The 21,937-nt window shown below is 44.9% G+C and overlaps 1 protein-coding gene across 1 annotated transcript in view; it reads left to right on the forward strand.

Moving 5' to 3' along the window:
* The window catches only part of LOC112215228 (pleckstrin homology domain-containing family G member 5), a 100,691-nt gene that overhangs the window by 17,617 nt on the left and 61,137 nt on the right, over positions 1-21,937 (forward strand). Inside the window, 1 exon segment of the mRNA XM_042299594.1 lies at positions 5,091-5,167. Within this exon segment, the coding sequence (XP_042155528.1) occupies positions 5,091-5,167 (77 nt within the window).

Genomic DNA, 21,937 nt, shown 5'->3' on the forward strand with positions numbered 1-21,937 from the left:
TCTTGTTTTAGTTTCTGTCTGTAGGCAGGGATCAACAAAATGGAGTCGTGGTCAGCTTTTCCGAAAGGGGGCGGGGCAGGGCCTTATATGCGTCGCGGAAGTTAGAGTAACAATGATCCAGGGTCTTTCCACCCCTGGTTGCGCAATCGATATGCTGATAAAATTTAGGGAGTCTTGTTTTCAGATTAGCCTTGTTAAAATCCCCAGCTACAATGAATGCAGCCTCCGGATAAATCGTTTCCAGTTTGCAGAGAGTTAAATAAAGTTCGTTCAGAGCCATCGATGTGTCTGCTTGGGGGGATATATACGGCTGTGATTATAATCGAAGAGAATTCTCTTGGTAGATAATGCGGTCTACATTTGATTGTGAGGAATTCTAAATCAGGTGAACAGAAGGATTTGAGTTCCTGTATGTTTCTTTCATCACACCATGTCACGTTGGCCATAAGACATACGCCCCCGCCCCTCTTCTTACCAGAAAGATGTTTGTTTCTGTCGGCGCGATGCGTGGAGAAACCCGCTGGCTGCACCGCTTCGGATTGCGTCTCTCCAGTTAGCCATGTTTCCGTGAAGCAGAGAACGTTACAGTCTCTGATGTCCCTCTGGAATGCTACCCTTGCTCGGATTTCATCAACCTTGTTGTCAAGAGACTGGACATTGGCAAGAAGAATGCTAGGGAGTGGTGCACAATGTGCCCGTCTCCGGAGTCTGACCAGAAGACCGCTTCGTTTCCCTCTTTTTCTGAGTCGTTTTTTTTTTTTGGTCGCTGCATGTGATCCACTCGGTTACACTGGTTGTAAGGCAGAACACAGGATCCGCGTCGCGAAAAACATATTCTTGGTCGTACTGATGGTGAGTTGACGCTGATCTTATATTCAGTAGTTCTTGTCGGCTGTATGTAAAGAAACCTAAGATGACCTGGGGTACTAGTGTAAGAAATAACACGTAAAAAAACAAAAAACTGCATAGTTTCCTAGGAACGCGAAGCGAGGCGGCCATCTCTGTCGGCGCCGGAAGTACAATGAGTGGGCTTGGTGTAGGGGGTCCGTGGGCAGCTATTGGGTGGGCTTGGTGTAGGGGGTCCGTGGGCAGCTATTGACAACTTTTTTTGAATTCCTCATGTCTTACTCATTGTTGAAGAAGTTTTGATGGGTGTTATTATATTAATCATAATCAAATTAAAATGGCCAGTTGGTGCAATCAATTAGCTTATTTTCTCAGAGATCAAATTAAATTTAACAAAATAACATTACAGGAATGCTTATCTTATGTTTCTAACTACAGAAATTATTTCAGAAAAATCTGAGATGGTTGGTGCCGAAATCCTTTCTTTTGCTTTTTGAGGCTGAACATATAATGTATGCTGGAACGACCCGTATGCTAGATAGGCTATGTGTAATTGATCCTGATTGTATCCATAAAATGGAGATTATAAGAGAGCAGGAGAAACGGGCATCATTGTGGACAGGTCTGCTAATCTATTGTTCCTGGAAAGTTATTACAGTACAGCCTCTCTGTTAAACTCTTACACTCTTGTCAATCTGTCTCCCTCTTATGCCTGATGGGTTTACGATATGTTTTGACACATTTACTTAGTTTGCGTGTCTGTGTGTTTGACCTACAGTTGTAGTCGGAAGTTTACATAGACCATAGCCAAATACATTTAAACTCAGTTTTTCACAATTCCTGACATTTAATCCTGGTAAAAAAAATTGTCTTAGGTCCGTTAGGATCACCACTTTATTTTAAGAATGTAAAATGTCAGAATAATAGAGTGATTTATTTCCGCTTTTATTTCTTTCATCACCATTCCCAGTGGGTCAGAAGTTTACATGCACTCAATTAGTATTTGGTAGAATTTATTTTAAATTTAACTTGGGTCAAATGTTTTGGGTAGCCTTCCACAAGCTTCCCACAATAAGTTGGGTGAATTTTGGCCCATTCCTCCTGACAGAGCTGGTGTAACTGAGTCAGGTTATGATGCCTCCTTGCTCGCACAAGCTTTTTCAATTCTGCCCGTTCCGCCCGTCAGGGCTTTGTGATGGCCACAACATTGGAAGTATGCTTGGGGTCATTGTCCATTTTGGAAGACCCATTTGCAACCAAGCTTTAACTTTCTGACTGATGTCTTGAGATGTTGCTTCAATATATCCACATAATTTGTCCTCCCTCATGATGCCATCTATTTTGTGAAGTGCACCAGTCCCTCCTGCAGCAAATCACCCACACAACATGATGCTGCCACCCCCATGCTTCATGGTTGGGATGGTGTTATTTGGCTTGCAAGCCTCCCCCTTTTTCCTCCAAACATAAAGATGGTCATTATGGCCAAACAGTTCTATTTTTGTTTCATCAGACCAGAGGACATTTTGTCCAAAGAGTACCATCTTTGTCCCCATGTGCAGTTGCAAATGTTGTCTGGCTTTTTTTTATGGCGGTTTTGGAGCAGTGACTTCTTCCTTACTGAGTGGCCTTTCAGGTTATGTCAATATAGGACTCGTTTTACTGTGGATATAGATACTTTTTACCAGTTTCCTCCATCTTCATAAGGTCCTTTGCTGTTGTTCCGGGATTGATTTCGAGGCAAGCAACACTGAGGCATGCATGAGCATCAGCTGTTCCGGATGACTGTGATCACACTCTCTGTAGCCAACGTGAGTAAGACCTTTAAACAGGTCAACAATACACAAGGCTGCGAGGCCAGACGGATTACCAGGACGTGTGCTCTGGGCATGTGCTGACCAACTGGCAGGTGTCTCACTGACATTTTCAACATGTCCCTGATTTGAGTCACCATAGTCCCTGTGCCCAAGAACACAAAGGAAACCTGCCTAAATGACTACAGACCCGTAGCACTCACGTCCGTAGCCATGAAGTGCTTTGAAAGGCTGGTAATGGCTCACATCAACACCATTATCCCAGAAACCCTAGACCCACTCCAATTTGCATACTGCCCAAACAGATCCACAGATGTTGCAATCTCTATTGCACGCCACACTGCCCTTTCCCACCTGGAAAAAAAGGCCTATGTGAGAATGCTGTTCATTTACTACAGCTCAGCATTCAACACCATAGTACCCTCAAAGCTCATCACCAAGCTAAGGATCCTGGGACTAAACACCTCCCTCTGCAACTGGATCCTGGACTTCCTGACAGGCCGCCCCCAGGTGGTGAGGGTAGGTAGCACCACATCTGCCACGCTGATCCTCAACACTGGAGCTCTCTCCAGGGATGCGTGCTCAGTCCCCTCCTGTACTCCCTGTTCACCCACGACTGCATGGCCAGGCACAACTCCAACACCATCATTAAGTTTGCTGACGACACAACAGTGGTATGCCTGGTCGCCGATAACAACAAGACAGCCTATAGGGAGGAGGTCAGAGACCTGGCCGGGTGGTGCCAGAATAACAACCTATCGCTCAATGTAACGAAGACTAAGGAGATGATTGTGGACTACAGGAAAAGGAGCACCTAGCACGTTCCCATTCTCATCGACGGGGCTGTAGTGGAGCAGGTTGAGAGCTTCAAATTCCTCGGTGTCCACATCAACAACAAACTAGATTTGTCCAAACACACCAAGACAGTCGTGCAGAGGGCACGACAAAGCCTATTTCCCCCTCAGGAAACTAAAAAGATTTGTCATGGGTCCTGAGATCCTCAAAAGATTGTACAGCTGCAACATCGAGAGCATCCTGCCCGGTTGCATCACTGCCTGGAACTGCAATTGGTCGGCCTGAGACCGCAAGACACTACAGAGGGTAGTGCGTACAGCCCAGTACATCACTGGGGCAAAGCTGCCTGCCATCCAGGACCTCTATACCAGGCGGTGTCAGAGGAAGGCCTAAAAATTATCAAAGACCCCAGCCACCCCAGTCATAGACGGTTCTCTCTACTACCGCATGGCAAGCGGTACCGGAGTGCCAAGTCTAGGATAAAAAGGCTTCTCAACAGTTTTTACCCCCAAGCCATAAGACTCCTGAACATCTAACCAAATGGTTACCTGGACTATTTGCATTGTGCCCCCCCGCCCCCAACCCCTCTTTTACGCTGCTGCTACTCTCTGTTTATCTTATATGCATAGTCACTTTAACTATACATTCATGTACATACTACCTAAATGGCCTGACCAACCAGTTCTCCCGCACATTGGCTAACCAGGCTATCTACATTGTGTCCCACCACCCGCCAACCCCTCATTTTACGCTTCTGCTACTCTGTTCATCATGTATGCATAGTCACTTTAAAAATACCTACATGTGCATACTACCTCAATAAGCCTGGCTAACAGGTGTCTGTATATAGCCTTGCTATCCTTTTTTTCAGATGTCTTTTTACTGTTTTATTTCTTTACTTACCTACACAAACATACACCTTCATTTTCGCACCATTGGTTAGAGCCTGTAAGTAAGCATTTCACTGTAAGGTCTACTACACCTGTTTTCGGTGCACGTGACGTATAAACTTTGATTTGCACATCTCTAGGAGACCGAACACGTCTTCTTCCTGAGCGGTATGACAGCTGCGTGGTCTCATGGTGTTTATACTTTCATACTATTGCTTGTACAGATGAACGTGGTACCTTCAGGTGTTTATTGCTCCCAAGGATGAATCAGACTTGTGGAGATCTACAATTCTTTTCTGAGGTCTTGGCTGATTTCTTTTGATTTTCCCATGATGTCAAGCATAGAGGCACTGAGTTTGAAGATAGGCCTTGAAATACATCCACAGGCACACCTCCAACAGGCTAATTGACATCATTTGAGGCAATCAGAAGCTTCTAAAGCCATGACATAATTTTCTGGAATTTTCCAAGCTGTTTAAATGCACAGTCAACTTAGTTTATGTAAACTTCTGACCCACTGGAATTGTGAAATAATCTGTCTATAAACAATTGTTGGAAAAATTACTTTTGTCATGCATAGTGTAGATGTCCTAACCGACTTGCCAAAACTATAGTTTGTTAACAAGATATTTGTGGCTTGGTTGAAAAATGAGTTTTAATGACTCCAACCTAAGTGTATGTAAACTTCCGACTTCAACTGTATGTGGAGGTGTGTTTTTCTTATGGTCTTTCCTCTGCTGTCTTCCAGATGAGAAGCCCGTTCAGGAGGAGGACTGGGTGGTGTGCCAGCACGCTGAATGCCCCGACCGTCGACGAGCCTCGAAGGTAATACACATCCTGGGATGGGCTGGTCTGTTTGAAGGCACTATAGCCCAAACCATGGTCAAATAAATCCATGGCAAGGAGAGCTCGGTGTGTAACTTTATTTAATTCGGCTTGTCCCTTTGGACAGAACTCTTAAGGCTACATGAGGTGCAGCTTGAGTCCATAAGACCCCCCCAAGTCCTTTACCCCCCCCTTTGACGTAGCCAGACACTATTGAAGCTCTCTATGGTGGGGCCCCTGTTACATACGACATGATCAGAGAGGAGCAGGGAGACCCCTTTTCTTCTGTTAGGTGTTAAAAGGGTGCGAGACGTGAGGCTGTGTCTCGCCACTAGACTGTGAAATGAATTTGAATTTTTCCTTTGAAGCCTTTCTGAAAAGTGGACCATAGCCAGGCGGCCAGATGAACCAAAGCAGTGTTTGTCTCCAAGCCTGGTTGCTCGCCCCACCCCCCCCCAAAAAAAGTCCATGTCACTGTAGCCTTTTCTGTCTGTATTAGCTGTATTTTTCCCTCGGTATCTGTGACTGAGAGCAAGCAGCCCCTCCCTTTCACAAAAAATGGAAATGATGGACTGGAGTGAAAGATGAGAAAATAAGAGGGAAGCGATGGAAAAGAGCACAAAGATCGAGGATGACGACGTCACAGCACACACAAATAATAGTTATAGATAAGGCCAGATATAGAAGCATATTATTATACAAAAAGTAGAATAAAGTGAAGTCACAAGTAGAGCTTAACCTGCAGTAGCCTCCCGGTCGCTCAGCCTCTTCAGCTTCACATGTTATTGAGCAGATCCTCCTCCCCCTCCTTTCCCTGATAGATCAAAGCACCACTCTTCTCTTCCCACACATGTTATAACAGGCGACAAGGCTCTTCTTCTGCAGGCCTTTTAGGATTTGTTTTGTAAAAGTTGAGCAAGAGAAAAGCCATGTACACAGTGGTTAAAGTGTCTACATTTATGTGTGTGTTGACCTGTGTACTGGAGGAGGCTGGGTGACGTGTCTACATTTATGTGTGTGTTGACCTGTGTACCGGGGGAGGCTGGGTGACATGTCTACATTTATGTGTGTGTTGACCTGTGTACCGGGGAGGCTGGGTGACGTGTCTACATCTATGTGTGTGTTGACCTGTGTACCGGGGGAGGCTGGGTGACGTGTCTACATTTATGGGTGACGTGTCTACATCTATGTGTGTGTTGACCTGTGCACCGGGGAGGCTGGGTGACGTGTCTACATTTATGTGTGTGTTGACCTGTGTACCGGGGGAGGCTGGGTGACGTGTCTACATTTATGTGTGTGTTGACCTGTGCACCGGGGGAGGCTGGGTGACGTGTCTACATTTATGTGTGTGTTGACCTGTGTACCGGGGGAGGCTGGGTGACGTGTCTACATCTATGTGTGTGTTGACCTGTGTACCGGGGAGGCTGGGTGACGTGTCTACATTTATGTGTGTGTTGACCTGTGCACCGGGGAGGCTGGGTGACGTGTCTACATTTATGTGTGTGTTGACCTGTGCACCGGGGGAGGCTGGGTGACGTGTCTACATTTATGTGTGTGTTGACCTGTGTACCGGGGGAGGCTGGGTGACGTGTCTACATCGTGTGTGTGTGTTGACCTGTGTACCGGGGGGTGAGGCTGGGTGAGGCGTGTCTACATTTATGTGTGTGACCTGTGTACCGGGGAGGCTGGGTGACGTGTCTACATCGTGTGTGTGTGTTGACCTGTGCACCGGGGAGGCTGGGTGACGTGTCTACATTTATGTGTGTGTTGACCTGTGTACCGGGGAGGCTGGGTGACGTGTCTACATTTATGTGTGTGTTGACCTGTGTACCGGGGGAGGCTGGGTGACGTGTCTACATTTATGTGTGTGTTGACCTGTGTACCGGGGAGGCTGGGTGACGTGTCTACATCGTGTGTGTGTGTGGGTGACCTGTGCACCGGGGGAGGCTGGGTGACGTGTCTACATCGTGTGTGTGTGTTGACCTGTGTACCGGGGGAGGCTGGGTGACGTGTCTACATTTATGTGTGTGTTGACCTGTGTACCGGGGGAGGCTGGGTGACGTGTCTACATTTGTGTGTGTGTTGACCTGTGCACCGGGGGAGGCTGGGTGACGTGTCTACATTTATGTGTGTGTTGACCTGTGTACCGGGGAGGCTGGGTGACGTGTCTACATTTATGTGTGTGTTGACCTGTGTACCGGGGGAGGCTGGGTGACGTGTCTACATTTATGTGTGTGTTGACCTGTGTACCGGGGAGGCTGGGTGACGTGTCTACATTTATGTGTGTGTTGACCTGTGTACCGGGAGGCTGGGTGACGTGTCTACATTTATGTGTGTGTTGACCTGTGTACCGGGGGAGGCTGGGTGACGTGTCTACATTTATGTGTGTGTTGACCTGTGTGTGTTGACCTGTGCACCGGGGGAGGCTGGGTGACGTGTCTACATTTATGTGTGTGTTGACCTGTGCACCGGGGAGGCTGGGTGACGTGTCTACATTTATGTGTGTGACCTGACCTGTGCACCGGGGGAGGCTGGGTGACGTGTCTACATTTATGTGTGTGTTGACCTGTGTACCGGGGAGGCTGGGTGACGTGTCTACATTTATGTGTGTGTTGACCTGTGCACCGGGGAGGCTGGGTGACGTGTCTACATCGTGTGTGTGTGTTGACCTGTGCACCGGGGGAGGCTGGGTGACGTGTCTACATCGTGTGTGTGTGTTGGCCTGTGCACCGGGGGGGGAGGCTGGGTGACGTGTCTACATCGTGTGTGTGTGTGACCTGTGTACCGGGGAGGCTGGGTGACGTGTCTACATCGTGTGTGTGTGTTGACCTGTGTACCGGGGGAGGCTGGGTGACGTGTCTACATCGTGTGTGTGTGTTGACCTGTGCACCGGGGAGGCTGGGTGACGTGTCTACATCGTGTGTTGACCTGTGTGGGGAGGCTGGGTGACTGTGCACCGGGGGGGGAGGCTGGGTGACGTGTCTACATCGTGTGTGTGTTGACCTGTGCACCGGGGGAGGCTGGGTGACGTGTCTACATCGTGTGTGTGTGTGTTGACCTGTGCACCGGGGAGGCTGGGTGACGTGTCTACATCGTGTCCTGTGCACATCGTGTGTGTGTGTGTTGACCTGTGCACCGGGGAGGCTGGGGAGGCTGGGTGTGACGTGTGTGTGTGACCTGTGCACCGGGGAGGCTGGGTGACGTGTCTACATCGTGTGTGTGTGTGTGACCTGTGCACCGGGGAGGCTGGGTGACGTGTCTACATCGTGTGTGTGTGTTGACCTGTGCACCGGGGGAGGCTGGGTGACGTGTCTACATCGTGTGTGTGTGTTGGCCTGTGTACCGGGGAGGCTGGGTGACGTGTCTACATCGTGTGTGTGTGTGACCTGTGCACCGGGGAGGCTGGGTGACGTGTCTACATCGTGTGTGTTGACCTGTGCCTGTGCACCGGGGAGGCTGGGTGACGTGTCTACATCGTGTGTGTGTGTGGCCTGTGTACCGGGGAGGCTGGGTGACATGTCTACATCGTGTGTGTGTGTGACCTGTGGCCTGTGTACCGGGGGGGAGGCTGGGTGACATGTCTACATCGTGTGTGTGTTGGCCTGTGTACCGGGGAGGCTGGGTGACATGTCTACATCGTGTGTGTGTGTGTGGCCTGTGTACCGGGGGAGGCTGGGTGACATGTCTACATCGTGTCTACATGTGTGTGTGTTGACCTGTGCACCGGGGAGGCTGGGTGACGTGTCTACATCGTGTGTGTGTGTGTTGACCTGTGCACCGGGGAGGCTGGGTGACGTGTCTACATCGTGTGTGTGTGTTGACCTGTGCACCGGGGAGGCTGGGTGACGTGTCTACATCGTGTGTGTGTTGGCCTGTGCACCGGGGAGGCTGGGTGACGTGTCTACATCGTGTGTGTGTGTTGACCTGTGCACCGGGGGTGGCTGGGTGTGTGTGTTGACGTGTCTGGGTGACGTGTCTACATCGTGTGTGTGTGTTGACCTGTGCACCGGGGGAGGCTGGGTGACGTGTCTACATCGTGTGTGTGTGGGCCTGTGCACCGGGGGGAGGCTGGGTGACGTGTCTACATCGTGTGTGTGTTGGCCTGTGTACCGGAGGAGGCTGGGTGACATGTCTACATCGTGTGTGTGTGTGTTGGCCTGTGTACCGGGGGAGGCTGGGTGACATGTCTACATCGTGTGTGTGTTGGCCTGTGTACCGGAGGAGGCTGGGTGACATGTCTACATCGTGTGTGTGTGTGTTGGCCTGTGTACCGGGGGAGGCTGGGTGACATGTCTACATCGTGTGTGTGTGTTGGCCTGTGCACCGGGGGAGGCTGGGTGAAGTGTCTACATCATGTGTGTGTTGACATGTGGGGAGGGGAGGCCGGTCGGACTGACACTACCTGTCTCCTTGGCTGAGGTCACGGGCTGACGTTATGTAAAGAGATTAGGATAAGGCCTGTTTAGTTATGGGGAGGGGACTGGAATAGGAGGGGAGGATTGAGAAGATGGCTGGGGGGGGGGGTTTCAACTGCAAGCAACAGCTCAGCCTTGATCTCTTCTTTTTCTCTGACTTTTTCTGGCAGATTTCCATTGAATACCCTTAATTTGTCCAGTCAGCTGACAAAACTGTACCTGTCAGAGGATGGCACGGCAAAGCCTTGTTCCTTCACTTGTAAGCATTTCACTTTTCCCCCCCACAAGTATTTATTAGGTATATAACAATTAGTTTCAAAATATATATTTTTTTGGTAAATAAATATATCCATACATGCATACACACACACACATATACACATACCTATTTAGACATACATACTTTTTAAAGAATATACCTTTATTATTATTCCCCGCAAACCCTACCACCGATCCCCCAATTGAAGTAAACTAATGAATACTTCGGCTTTTACCTTCAATTTATACACATTTTACAGGCAGTCTATTTTACAATACATAGTTTTGTTTGTTTTTAGTCCTTCCTCTATTTCTGATGTCCATCCAGTTTGATTTCTATGTGTAACTGTGCTATTTCACAAAAGTTCTGAACCTATATACATTTTACAGACCCCATATGTATTACATGTTTTATCTTGCTGTTAGTCCCACCCTTCAGCTCCATTCAACCTCTCCCATCCATCTCTCAACATCATCCATTTTGGATTTCTATTTGCCATATATTTTTCAACTGTGCTGTGATGCTTCACAAACGGATTGAACCTTTCTATTCTCATAGCTTCTACAGATTGTAAATTAAAAATAAACGTTTTTCCTAAAATAATGATTATATTATTGATTGATTGACTATGGCTTTTCAAATCACCCAGTATTGCTATCTGCAGCGTTAGTTTTAGGCAAATGTTGCAATTCTTCAGCCATTCCTGGACCTGTGACCAAAAACAAGCTACATATGGACAATACCAAAATAAATGATCTAATGACTCTGCCTCCTCACAGCAGAATCTGCAGAGCTGGGAAGATTGTAATCCCTCATATATACACTGCTCAAAAAAAATAAAGGGAACACTTAAACTTCACAATGTAACTCCAAGTCAATCACACTTCTGTGAAATCAAACTGTCCACTTAGGAAGCAACACTGATTGACAATACATTTCACATGCTGTTGTGCAAATGGAATAGACAACAGGTGGAAATTGTAGGCATTTAGCAAGACACCCCCAATAAAGGAGTGGTTCTGCAGGGGGTGACCACAGACCACTTCTCAGTTCCTATGCTTCCTGGCTGATGTTTTGGTCACTTTTGAATGCTGGCGGTGCTTTCACTCTAGTGGTAGCATGAGACGGAGTCTACAACCCACACAAGTGGCTCAGGTAGTGCAGCTTATCCAGGATGGCACATCAATGAGAGCTGTGGCAAGAAGGTTTGCTGTGTCTGTCAGCATAGTGTCCAGAGCATGGAGGCGCTACCAGGAGACAGGCCAGTACATCAGGAGATGTGGAGGAGGCCGTAGGAGGGCAACAACCCAGCAGCAGGACCGCTACCTCTGCCTTTGTGCAAGGAGAAGCACTGCCAGAGCCCTGCAAAATGACCTCCAGCAGGCCACAAATGTGCATGTGTCTGCTCAAACGGTCAGAAACGGACTCCATGAGGGTGTTATGAGGGTCCGACGTCCACAGGTGGGGGTTGTGCTTACAGCCCAACACCGTGCAGGACATTTGGCATTTGCCAGAGAACCCCAAGATTGGCAAAATCGCCACTGGCGCCCTGTACTCTTCACAGATGAAAGCAGGTTCACACTGAGCACATGTGACAGACGTAACAGTCTGGAGACGCCGTGGAGAACGTTTTGCTGCCTGCAACATCCTCCAGCATGACCGGTTTGGCGGTGGGTCAGTCATGGTGTGGGGTGGCATTTCTTTGGGGGGCCGCAGAGTCCTCCATGTGCTCGCCAGAGGTAGCCTGACTGCCATTAGGTACCGAGATGAGATCCTCAGACCCCTTGTGAGACCATATGCTGGTGCGGTTGGCCCTGGGTTCCTCCTAATGCAAGACAATGCTAGACCTCATGTGGCTGGAGTGTGGCAGCAGTTCCTGCAAGAGGAAGGCATCGATGCTATGTACTGGCCCGCCCGTTCCCCAGACCTGAATCCAATTGAGCATATCTGGGACATCATGTCTCGCTCCATCCACCAACGCCACGTTGCACCACAAGACTGTCCAGGAGTTGGCGGATGCTTTAGTCCAGGTCTGGGAGGAGATCCCTCAGGAGACCATCCGCCACCTGATCAGGAGCATGCCCAGGCGTTGTAGGGAGGTCATGCAGGCATGTGGATGGCCACACACACTACTGAGCCTCATTTTGACTTGTTTTAAGGACATCAAAGTTGGATCAGCCTGTAGTGTGGTTTTCTGCTTTTAATTTTGAGTGTGACTCCAAATTCAGACCTCCATGGGTTGATAAATTTGGTTTCCATTGATAATTTTTGTGATTTATTTCTTATTAAAAGTATTTAATAAGAATATTTAATTCATTCAGATCTAGGATGTGTTATTTTAGTGTTCCCTTTATTTTTTTGAGCAGTGTATAACATTCTATTACTTGCAAGAATTCTGTATAGTAAATTTGAAGTTTTGCATCCGGTGTTGTTTTGCGTATCAATTCATAAACCATGTGCCATGGAATGGGTACATCGCAAATCTCTTCCCAACTATTTTGCAATTTATGTGGCACAGATGTCAGTTTTTGGTCCTTAAATGAAATTGGTATATGTTTTTATTTATCACACTTTTCTTTAACCATTTATGTTCTTTAATACAGGACCGACATAAAAGTTCCTTACTTTTTCCCCTTTTACTCTTCCATCTTTGTGGTAATGCTGCAATGAATTGGTTGTAATTTTGGGTAGAGCAGACATTTCCATATGTATGTGTTAGCTGCATGTGTGACATAACTCCACCAGTCCTATTTATGATATCCTATTTATGATATCATTCACAAAAATTATAGTTTTTATTTTAACATTTCTTAGAATTTTTTTATTTTTATCAATTAGTATATTTGAATTGAACCACTATTTGTTGTATTATTTGTTCTGTCTTTTCAGGTGGATTAAACTGAAATTGCAACCAACTTTCTAAGGCTTGTTTAAAAAAGAAAGATATTTTGGAGATTATTTCCTTTTCAAACAATCGAAAGTGGGCCGGTGTAATCTGAATAAAGGGGAAAAGGCCCTTCTTGAACATAGGATGAGACATTCCTACCAATTTACTAGAGAACCAGTTTGGATTGTATTATAACTTTTGTATGACTGATGCCTTTAGTGAGAGGTCTAATGCATTAATATTTAATAATTTCTGCCCTCCAAAATCATATTCATTATATAAATAGGCCCTTTTAATTTTATCTGGCTTGCCGTTCCAAATAAAATTGAATATTTTATGTTCATATAATTTAAAAAGCAGGACACTAGGTGTAGGCAAAACCATAAGCAAATAGGTAAACTGTGATATGACTAAAGATTTAATCAGGGTGATTTTTCCACAAATAGACAGTTATTTTCCTTTCCATGGTAGCAAGATCTTATCTATTTTTGCTAACTTTCTATAAAAATTTATTGAAGTGAGAATTTCTTTCTTTTCGGATTTGTATACCGAGTATGTCCACATCTCCGTCAGACCATTTTATTGGTAAACTACATGGTAATGTAAAATGTGCTTTTTTTTTTTAGTGGTCCAAAATGTAATATATTTACTTATCATAATTTGGTTTTAATCCAGAGAGAATAGCAAAAGTATCTAGATCCTCTATGAGGATTTCACTGTTAGTCTACACCTGTTGTTTACCAAGCATGTGACAAATACAATTTGATTTGATTGTGCTTATGTTGTCTTCAGTTGGCAGACGGAGCAGCAGAGAAAGGACCATGTCTCCAGGCTGTGACAGGTCTGGTTTTAGACACCAGGGGTCACTAGTGAAGCAGCCTCATCTCTTGCTATTCTCTCTTGTTTCGTCTTTAATGGCCTGTATTGCACAAGCATTCGAGACATGATTTAGAGCATTTTAAATATGCACTTTGTATTATATCCAATGTGGTTTTAAATAAACTCGTCAAAGAAGCCTTTTGACTTACAACAGAAACATTAAATTTTATGAGTATTTTAAGGAGTTTGAACTGAGCTGCTTCTAGCAACAGTTCTATACACTGAAGTCTGTTTCCTCCTGTTATGTCTCCATTCTGTTTGAGCATTCTTGGTCTTTATAGCTCTGGCTTTTGGTCTCACTGCATACTGTAGTATTTGATTAGTTCCCTTCTGCAGTAACTCCGATCCTCAGGCATTGTGTCTGTTCCAGTTGCAGCATGAGCCCTGGCTGGCGTGGCGGGAGTTGAGTTCACCTGTCCTGTTCACTGAATCAATCCAGGCTGCTCTGAGGTACTGGCAGTGCCTACTATAGCTGTGTACAAGTCGAGTCATCACATTATTCAACACTACCTGTACTGAGGTATGTCTTAGATAACGCTTTAATGTGTTTCCATAGGGTTTGAACATTCATTTGAACCTGGTTGTAGGTCTGTGACAACGCCCCTCGTTATTGCTATTTATTGTTACTACTTTTACTTTAGTTTATTTAGTAAATATTTTTTAAACTCTTATTTTATTAACAGCATTTTTGGTTAAGGGCTTGTAAGCATTTCACGGTAAGGTCTACACCTGTTGTATTCGGCACACGTGACAAAATCAAATTTGATTTTATCTGTGAATGTTTTTCAGGCCGATAGCTAGGCCTTAGCCCTAAATTAATACTGAACCGACGGACTGCTGTTAAGCAGCCCCAGTAGCAGTCTTGTTTACATACAGTAAGGAGATGAGGAGACCAGTCTGAGCTCGCTCTGGGACACAGGTGTCTCACACATACACCCCTCCCCCTCTCAGTCACTACGGGACAGGATCAGACAGGGCCCCTAAAGGTGTGGGTTCCCATGGCAACGTGCCCCACCTAGGACAAACAGCTGGAGGGAGAATGGATGGATGGAAGGGGAAGAGGGGTGGGGCAGAGAGGAAGAGGAGGAGAGACGTTTCAATCAGCTGATTGACTTTTTTATTTTCTTGCTCTTTTTTTTCCTAATTTCTTCTTTGTTTTGTTTCATTGGTTTTGGTTTCACTTGGTGGGTTTCCATATTTCTTCCTGTCCCTTGTGTATCTATTTGATGACTACTTGTCTGAGGTTGTTTTCTATGGATGTAATATTATCCACGCGTTAAAGCTACTTACTAATGAAACAACCCCTGCAGCTTCCAGCAGAATTTATGATTTAAATAATTATTGTCAAAAGCCACTGTCAGCAATTCAACACTTCGATCTACACTGAGTATACCAAACTGACACCTATGATCATATCCTGTACAAAGGCACTTATATCTTTTGTCTTGCCCATTCACACTCTGAATGGCACACATACTGTACGCAATCCATGGTTTTAAAGGTCTCCTCCCCTTCATCTACACTGATTGAAGTGGATTTAACAGGTGACATCAATTAGGGAGCAGAGCTTTTACCTGGATTCAACTGGTCAGTCTGTCATGGAAAGGGCAGGTGTTCTTAATGTTTTGTACACTCAGTGTATATAGCGAGACTGAAACCCAGGAATTGAACCTCTATTTCCAGGTACAGCATTCACTCTAAGTTTGGTGTAGTTCTCTAGGTTTGGTAAGTTAGTCACGTATAGATGTGTTAAGCTGTCCGTACTGGGGTACATAATGATGCTTCCCTGGCCTGCTTGGCTCTCTTCAGGCAAGAGTCTGGCTGTAGCCTCATGGACGGATTAGAGGACTATTTAAAGCAGCTGTGCTCATCCCTTTAATGTTCATCCTGACCTTTCTCCTTCTTTCTTTTGTCTTTTTTTGTTCTGGGATAATGAGGAACACAGTCTGTTTGAAAAGGTCTTGGACCCGAGGGGATCAGCCAACACTGGAGAATAATTTATAGATGTACCTTGAATAATGGGAAGTGGAATTATCTAGCACTGTGTGTGAGGGCATAAGCACGTGTGTGTATGTGCGTTTGCATGCATGTGCAAACCCTTTCATATCCATTTGAAAGTAGCCCAATATTCTACGTGCTTAGAGTACTGTGTCCTGGCTGTCTCGGGCTGTTGATTTGTGAATACACACATACTTCTACCATCCCATTGGTCACTCCGCTATGGTGATTCATATCACTTGAAGCATTAAAATGTCTGAGTACGTCACACTTGATTGTCATCCGTATATTCCTCACAGCTTGTATTGCCGTTATATAACAAGCACCAAAATCGATATAGCTTAAGTAGACAAGTTAATGAGTCGAAATGAGAGAGCACAGTCTCCTAGGGGTTCCTGAGAAGGAAGGATAACCTCAGTTTCTGTGTAAGAGCCCAGAGGAAAGTTTTCCCTGTATGAGAAGTCAGATACTTTGTCCCTTATGGCACCCTATTCCCTATTTAGTGCACTACTTTTGACTACGGCCCATATGGGTCTTTTCAAAAGTAGTGCACTACATAGGAAATAGGGTGCCAATTGGGACTGTGCCAGAATAACTGCTGCTGGCATGGATGGGCTCTGCTGTGGTGGGACTGTGATGTTAGACTCCCAAGCAGGATTTGGCCATTGGGATTGCAAGGCTAATGGTTTTTCAATGTGAAGTACATAGAGAAAGTTAAGTGCGGGGTCTTTGATATGCCTGTTAGACTGGCACTTCAATCATCTTTACAGGGAAATCAATAACGCTAACGATAGTTTTTACATTCATTTCATCCCATTTTATTTTTTTACCGGATGTGATTTATGGAAATGTTTGGGGTAACAGAATTTTAAGTATTTAAACATCATAGGCTACATCTCACTTATGTGACACTGTAGTATGGTTGAATTGGCTGAGGACAGGAAAGCATTTGCTGTCTATGAAGTGATTTCATCTCATAAAGTGCAGGCTATAAGCTCCTCAATGACAAGAATAATAGTTAAGGTATTTAAAATGTGCTGTATCGTATTTTGCACGCCAGTGGATATACTACTTCAGGTAGCATTACTGTATGATAATCCACTTATCTTAATCGTTGTTGTGTACATTATGAACACAGGCATGTACACAGGGCGATTTGGGTAAAAACTGGTGGAGGCTATAGCCAATCATGAAGCAGTGGCTGAAGTGCGACCTTGTACATCCGTACAGGATCATCCAGGATGAGTATAATAATAATTTATTGGCATACCTGTGTAGACTGAGGTTGTAAAGAGAGGCCTTTGCGGTCTGTTTTGGTAAAGGACAGTGTAGAGAAGGGTTGGGCAATCTCATTTCACCCTGCAAGGCAAAGCAGTTACATAGCTGATTCAACTAATAAAGTATTCATTGAAGACTGAGTAGTTGTATAGGTGTGTGTGATAAAGTTGAGCCCTATAGATAAGCCCTAATGGGATAAATGGTGGGTCCCCCTGCTTGAGGTAAAGTCCCAGTGTTAGTCTGCAGCAGACCTAGAATCATAGTCAGCCTCAGAAACAAGCTACAACAAGCTTTTCACTCCACAGAACTCCATTGCACAGTCATCACCTATGAGCCAATCACAGAGCTTGTTATACTGTACTTTTCCATGACTCTTTTGAAGTGGTCATAGTGAATGAAGGGGGTGTTTTCAAAGTAGTCCCAGGGACCATCAGAATACTGCTGAAAATATTTGTATCTCGTTCTCAGTGACAGTGTCAGGTTTCTATTGAATGTTTTTCTTGAAATTCTTTAGAAAGTGACTAGAACTCTGACATCAGAAGTCAGGGATGGGCAACTTTGATTTTAAATTTTAAAAATATATATTAATTAACCTTTATTTAACTATGCAAGTCAGTTAAGAACACATTCTTATTTCCAATGATGGCCTACCCGGGAACAGTGGGTTAACTGACTTTAACTGACAGATTTTTACCTTGTCAGCTCGGGGATTCGATCCAGCAACCTTACTGGCCCAATGCGCTAACCACTAGGCTACCTGCCGATTAAACCAATTTAGTAATGTAAATGTTAGCTGACATGGATAATTGAGTGACTATCTGTGACTGACATAACGAGGGAAAACTGCTGATGCACAACCAAATTTTGAAAATGCACCTTGTGAATTCTACTATTCTAACCCCTTTTAAGAATTCAAATAACAGCTAATCAAGCTATGAAGACAGTTATCAGATTGAAATTAGTCTGCTGCTCTTCCTGGAGAGATTTACCTTGATTAGTAGTACACTTGTGTTCCAACGTCACATAAAATTCCATTGCAATGCAGAAAAGAAAAGAGATGGCCCTGTATGTTGGTGTATAGAAACTAGCCCTAAGGCATTTGTTTTGCATCCAACAATAACAAACATGATGCGTGCCGATCGGTAAATGTCTTGTCAGGAAGGTATTCAGAGTCAGAAGGGGGTCCCCGTGACGATGGTGACGTCAACCCTAGGCCCCATGGGTCTCTGACAGGAAGCAGACGGCACAATAACAGGAAGAGGGCACCTGACCGACCGACACTCCAATGGAAATGGCCTTGGGCTGAAAGGGAGTCCGGGACAACCAATATAACTGCCTACTTCAAAGACTTTTAAAACGAGGCCCCCAGTGGCGAAATGATGGGTTGAAACAACATAAATCCAAATCCCTCCTCACATGCAAGGCTCTGCTCTTCTTCATGGCATACCAAACTAATAGCCTGTATAATTGTTGGTTTGGACTGATTTCTGAGGGAGGGAGTCTACAGGGTGGCTGAAGCTAATGAACTCTTTAAGAATGACTGCTTTCAATTAGGAGGAACAGTGCGCTAGATTGTCTCCCAAATCCAAAACATGTTATTATCGCGGATAAGATGAGTAATAGTAGGCAAATCTTTAAGTTGAATTAACTCACAAACGAAACTAACAACCCCTGGAACTTCCAACATAATTCATGATGAAATAATTAGGCAATATTTCTCCTTTTGTCACCCTTCTCGCTCTCTCTGTACTTTCTACATACCTTTTTTGCTCTGTTTTATCTCTTTTTGTTTTGAAATGTGTCCATCTCTTGAACTCTCCTTGTGAGAATTTCTGGGCTTCTAGGTCAGGGAGGCTTTAATGCCAAGGTCAGGCATCAAGGGAAGGTCTCCTCTATACACAGTACACACTCCCCCTCTCCTCCCCAACAATGGCATTGCCACTAGAGACTAATCCTTCAGGGTAATTGCCTGACTGCCACTCCCTCTTTTTAAATATAGACTGCTGTAATTGAGGTTGGCAACAGGGGGCAGAGGGGTGGGCGGGGCACCAGTACTTTGACTTGTTTTGAACAGGTGAGATTAGAGGGAACAGAGGAGAGATGAGTTTGGCTTTCCAACCGAACAGAACAGACCCTTCCCCAAACTGTGCCTCCAGCCATGGAGTCCTGAATAGATTTTCTGAGCTGGTTAATTGAGGACTTAAATGATGCTCATATAGTAGGCTTAGGTTTAATGACAAAACAGAGAGCAGTGGACAGGACAGCGCTGTAGACCCAGCAAAGACATGGGGATGATGAAGGCAGTAGTGTCTGATATTACAGCCACCAGCAGTTTTAACAGTATTGAGGTTAATGTCCTTGTATGGGAGGCTCCTAGGTTAAGATTATTCCAAAATCATGTCTTCAAGATTGAAATCATATAAACTGATTTATTAAATTTTTTATCTGAAAAGTAAACAAGTTCAGTTCTCCAACACTTCTCACACATTTCCTCCCATTGATAAGAACTAATTTTACTACATAGGCGCAAACCACTAAACACCTCCCCCACTTATTTTCCTGTCAGCGCTTTTTAAAGCACATCTATTCCGTCCTCTGACCTTGTGACACAGAGGTCAGGAGTCAAACACAGGGACAAATTGGAGCTGAATACGGAGCAAGATAGACAAGGGTAGAGAGAACCGTATAAATCGTGGGAATGCAGTTCTGGTAATTCCTTTTCTGTGACAAGAAGCAGTGACAAAGCTGATTAACTTATATTACAGGCTCCTGGGGGGGGTTGATGGGTCAGCCCAGCGTGTGTGCTTGTAGGTCTGTGACTGGCTAGGCTGAGGCTCAGAGGCTGACGGTGGTCTAATGTGGTCGGGGGTGGGGGGTTGATGGGTCAGCCCAGCATGTGCTTGTAGGTCTGACTGGCTAGGCTGAGGCTCAGAGGCTGAAGGTGGTGTAATGGGTCAGCCCAGCATGTGTCCTTGTAGGTCTGTGACTGGCTAGGCTGAGGCTCAGAGGCTGATGGTGGTGTAATGTGCGTTGGGGGCGGGTATCGTAAATACAGCAGAGGCAGCAGCAGCTCACATGCTCATTCTGGGTGATTCTTCACGAAACTAGAACAAAACAGGACCATTTTGCGGATTTTCATGAAATTGAATCCATAGAAGGGACCTTTGGAAGGATTGTTGACATATATTTGACATGTTGACATTTTGTATCTTAAAGTATCATTGAGAAACACTTTGGGAGGGGTCTGGTGGTCCTCCTGCAGAATATTTTGGGGCACATAATGCATTTTTACACAATCCAATATGTTGTCTCTATTTAGAAGAAAAGTAAGCAAAAATGCCCACAGTCATCAAGCTAGATAAGAGATGATTATTAAATAAGTAATTAACAAGACTGAGCTAGATCAAAAGTAATTAAATAATACATATTGTGTTGTACCTTTAACCAATAGCCTAACAAATGAACAACTCTGGATTTTCTCAAAATACTTTTCATTGTTTTTATTAAGAAATCCTCTCAAATTTGACAGCCTGAGCCGCCTACACGCCGGACCCCGACCAGCCTAGTCAATAACTCAACTCTCTCCCAACACATTTTCCTTAACAGTTCACACCTTATTTTTTTCATTCCCTAAGGGAAAGGTAAAAAACACAAGCACATACGGTGCCTTCGGAAAGTATTCAGACCCCTTGACTTTTTCCAGATTTTGTTATGTTACAGCCTTATTCTAACATGGACTAAATACAAAGACATACTCAGCAATATGCACAAAATATCCCATAATGACAAAGGCAAAACAGGTTTTTAGAAATAGTTTAAAATGTATGAAAAATAAACAAACACCTTATTTACATATGTTTTCAGACCCTTTGCTATGAGACTAGAAATTGAGCACCGGTGCATCCTGTTTACATTGATCATGCTTGATGTTTATACAACCTGAATGGAGTCCATCTGTGGTCAATTGAATTGATTGGACATTATTTGGAAAGGCACACACCTGTCTATATAAGGCCCCACAGTTGACGGTGTATGTCAGAGCAAAAACCAAGCCATGAGGTCGAAGGAATTGTCAGTAGAACTCTGAGACAGGATTGTCTCGAGGCACAGATCTGAGGAAGGGTAACAAAACATTTCTTCAGTGTTGAAACTCCTCAAGAACACAGTGGCCTCATTTAAGAAAGAAGACTCTCAGACCATGAGTAACAAGGTTCTCTGGTCTGATGAAACCAAGATTGAACTCTTTGGCCTGAATGGAAACCTGGCACCATCCCTACGGGGAAGCATGGTGGTTGCAGCAGCATGCTGTGGAGACTGGAAGACTACTTATGACCGAGGCAAATATGAACGAAGCAAAGTACAGAGAACCTTGATGAAAACCTGCTCTAGAGCACTCAGGATCTCAGACTGGAACGAATGTTCACCTTCCAACAACTCTAAGCACACACTCAAAACAACGCAGGTGTGGCTTCGGGACAAGTCTTTGAATATCCTTCAGTGGCCCAGCCAGAGCCCGGACTTGAACCTGATCGAATATCTCTGGAGACACCGAAAATAGCTGTGCAGCAACGCTCTCCAGCCAACCTGACAGAGCTTGAGAGGATATGCAGAGAAGAATGGGAGAAACTCCCCAAATACAGGTGTGCCAAGCTTGTAGCATCATACCCAAGAAACCTTGCGGCTGTAATCGCTGCCAAATGTGCTTTAACAAAGTACTGAGTAAATGGTCTGAATACGTACAGTACCCGTCAAAAGTTTGGACACACCTACTCATTTATTTTTCTATCAAATCTATGAAATAACACATGGAATCATGTAGTAACCAAAAAAGTGTATGTTATATTTGAGATTCTTCAAAGTAGCCACCCTTTGCCTTGATGACAGTTTTGCACACTCTATTATTCGACAATGTAGAAAATAGTAAAAATAAAGAAAAACCCTTGAATGAGTAGGTGTCCAAACCTTTGACTGGTACTGTACATTGACACAGAAACAGCAAATCCTCCAAATGAATTTAATCTTATAGGACTGATTGTAGAGCTCTTTTTACTTGC

The sequence above is a fragment of the Oncorhynchus tshawytscha genome, linkage group LG16 (assembly GCF_018296145.1).
Source record: "Oncorhynchus tshawytscha isolate Ot180627B linkage group LG16, Otsh_v2.0, whole genome shotgun sequence".
NCBI lineage: Eukaryota > Metazoa > Chordata > Actinopteri > Salmoniformes > Salmonidae > Oncorhynchus > Oncorhynchus tshawytscha.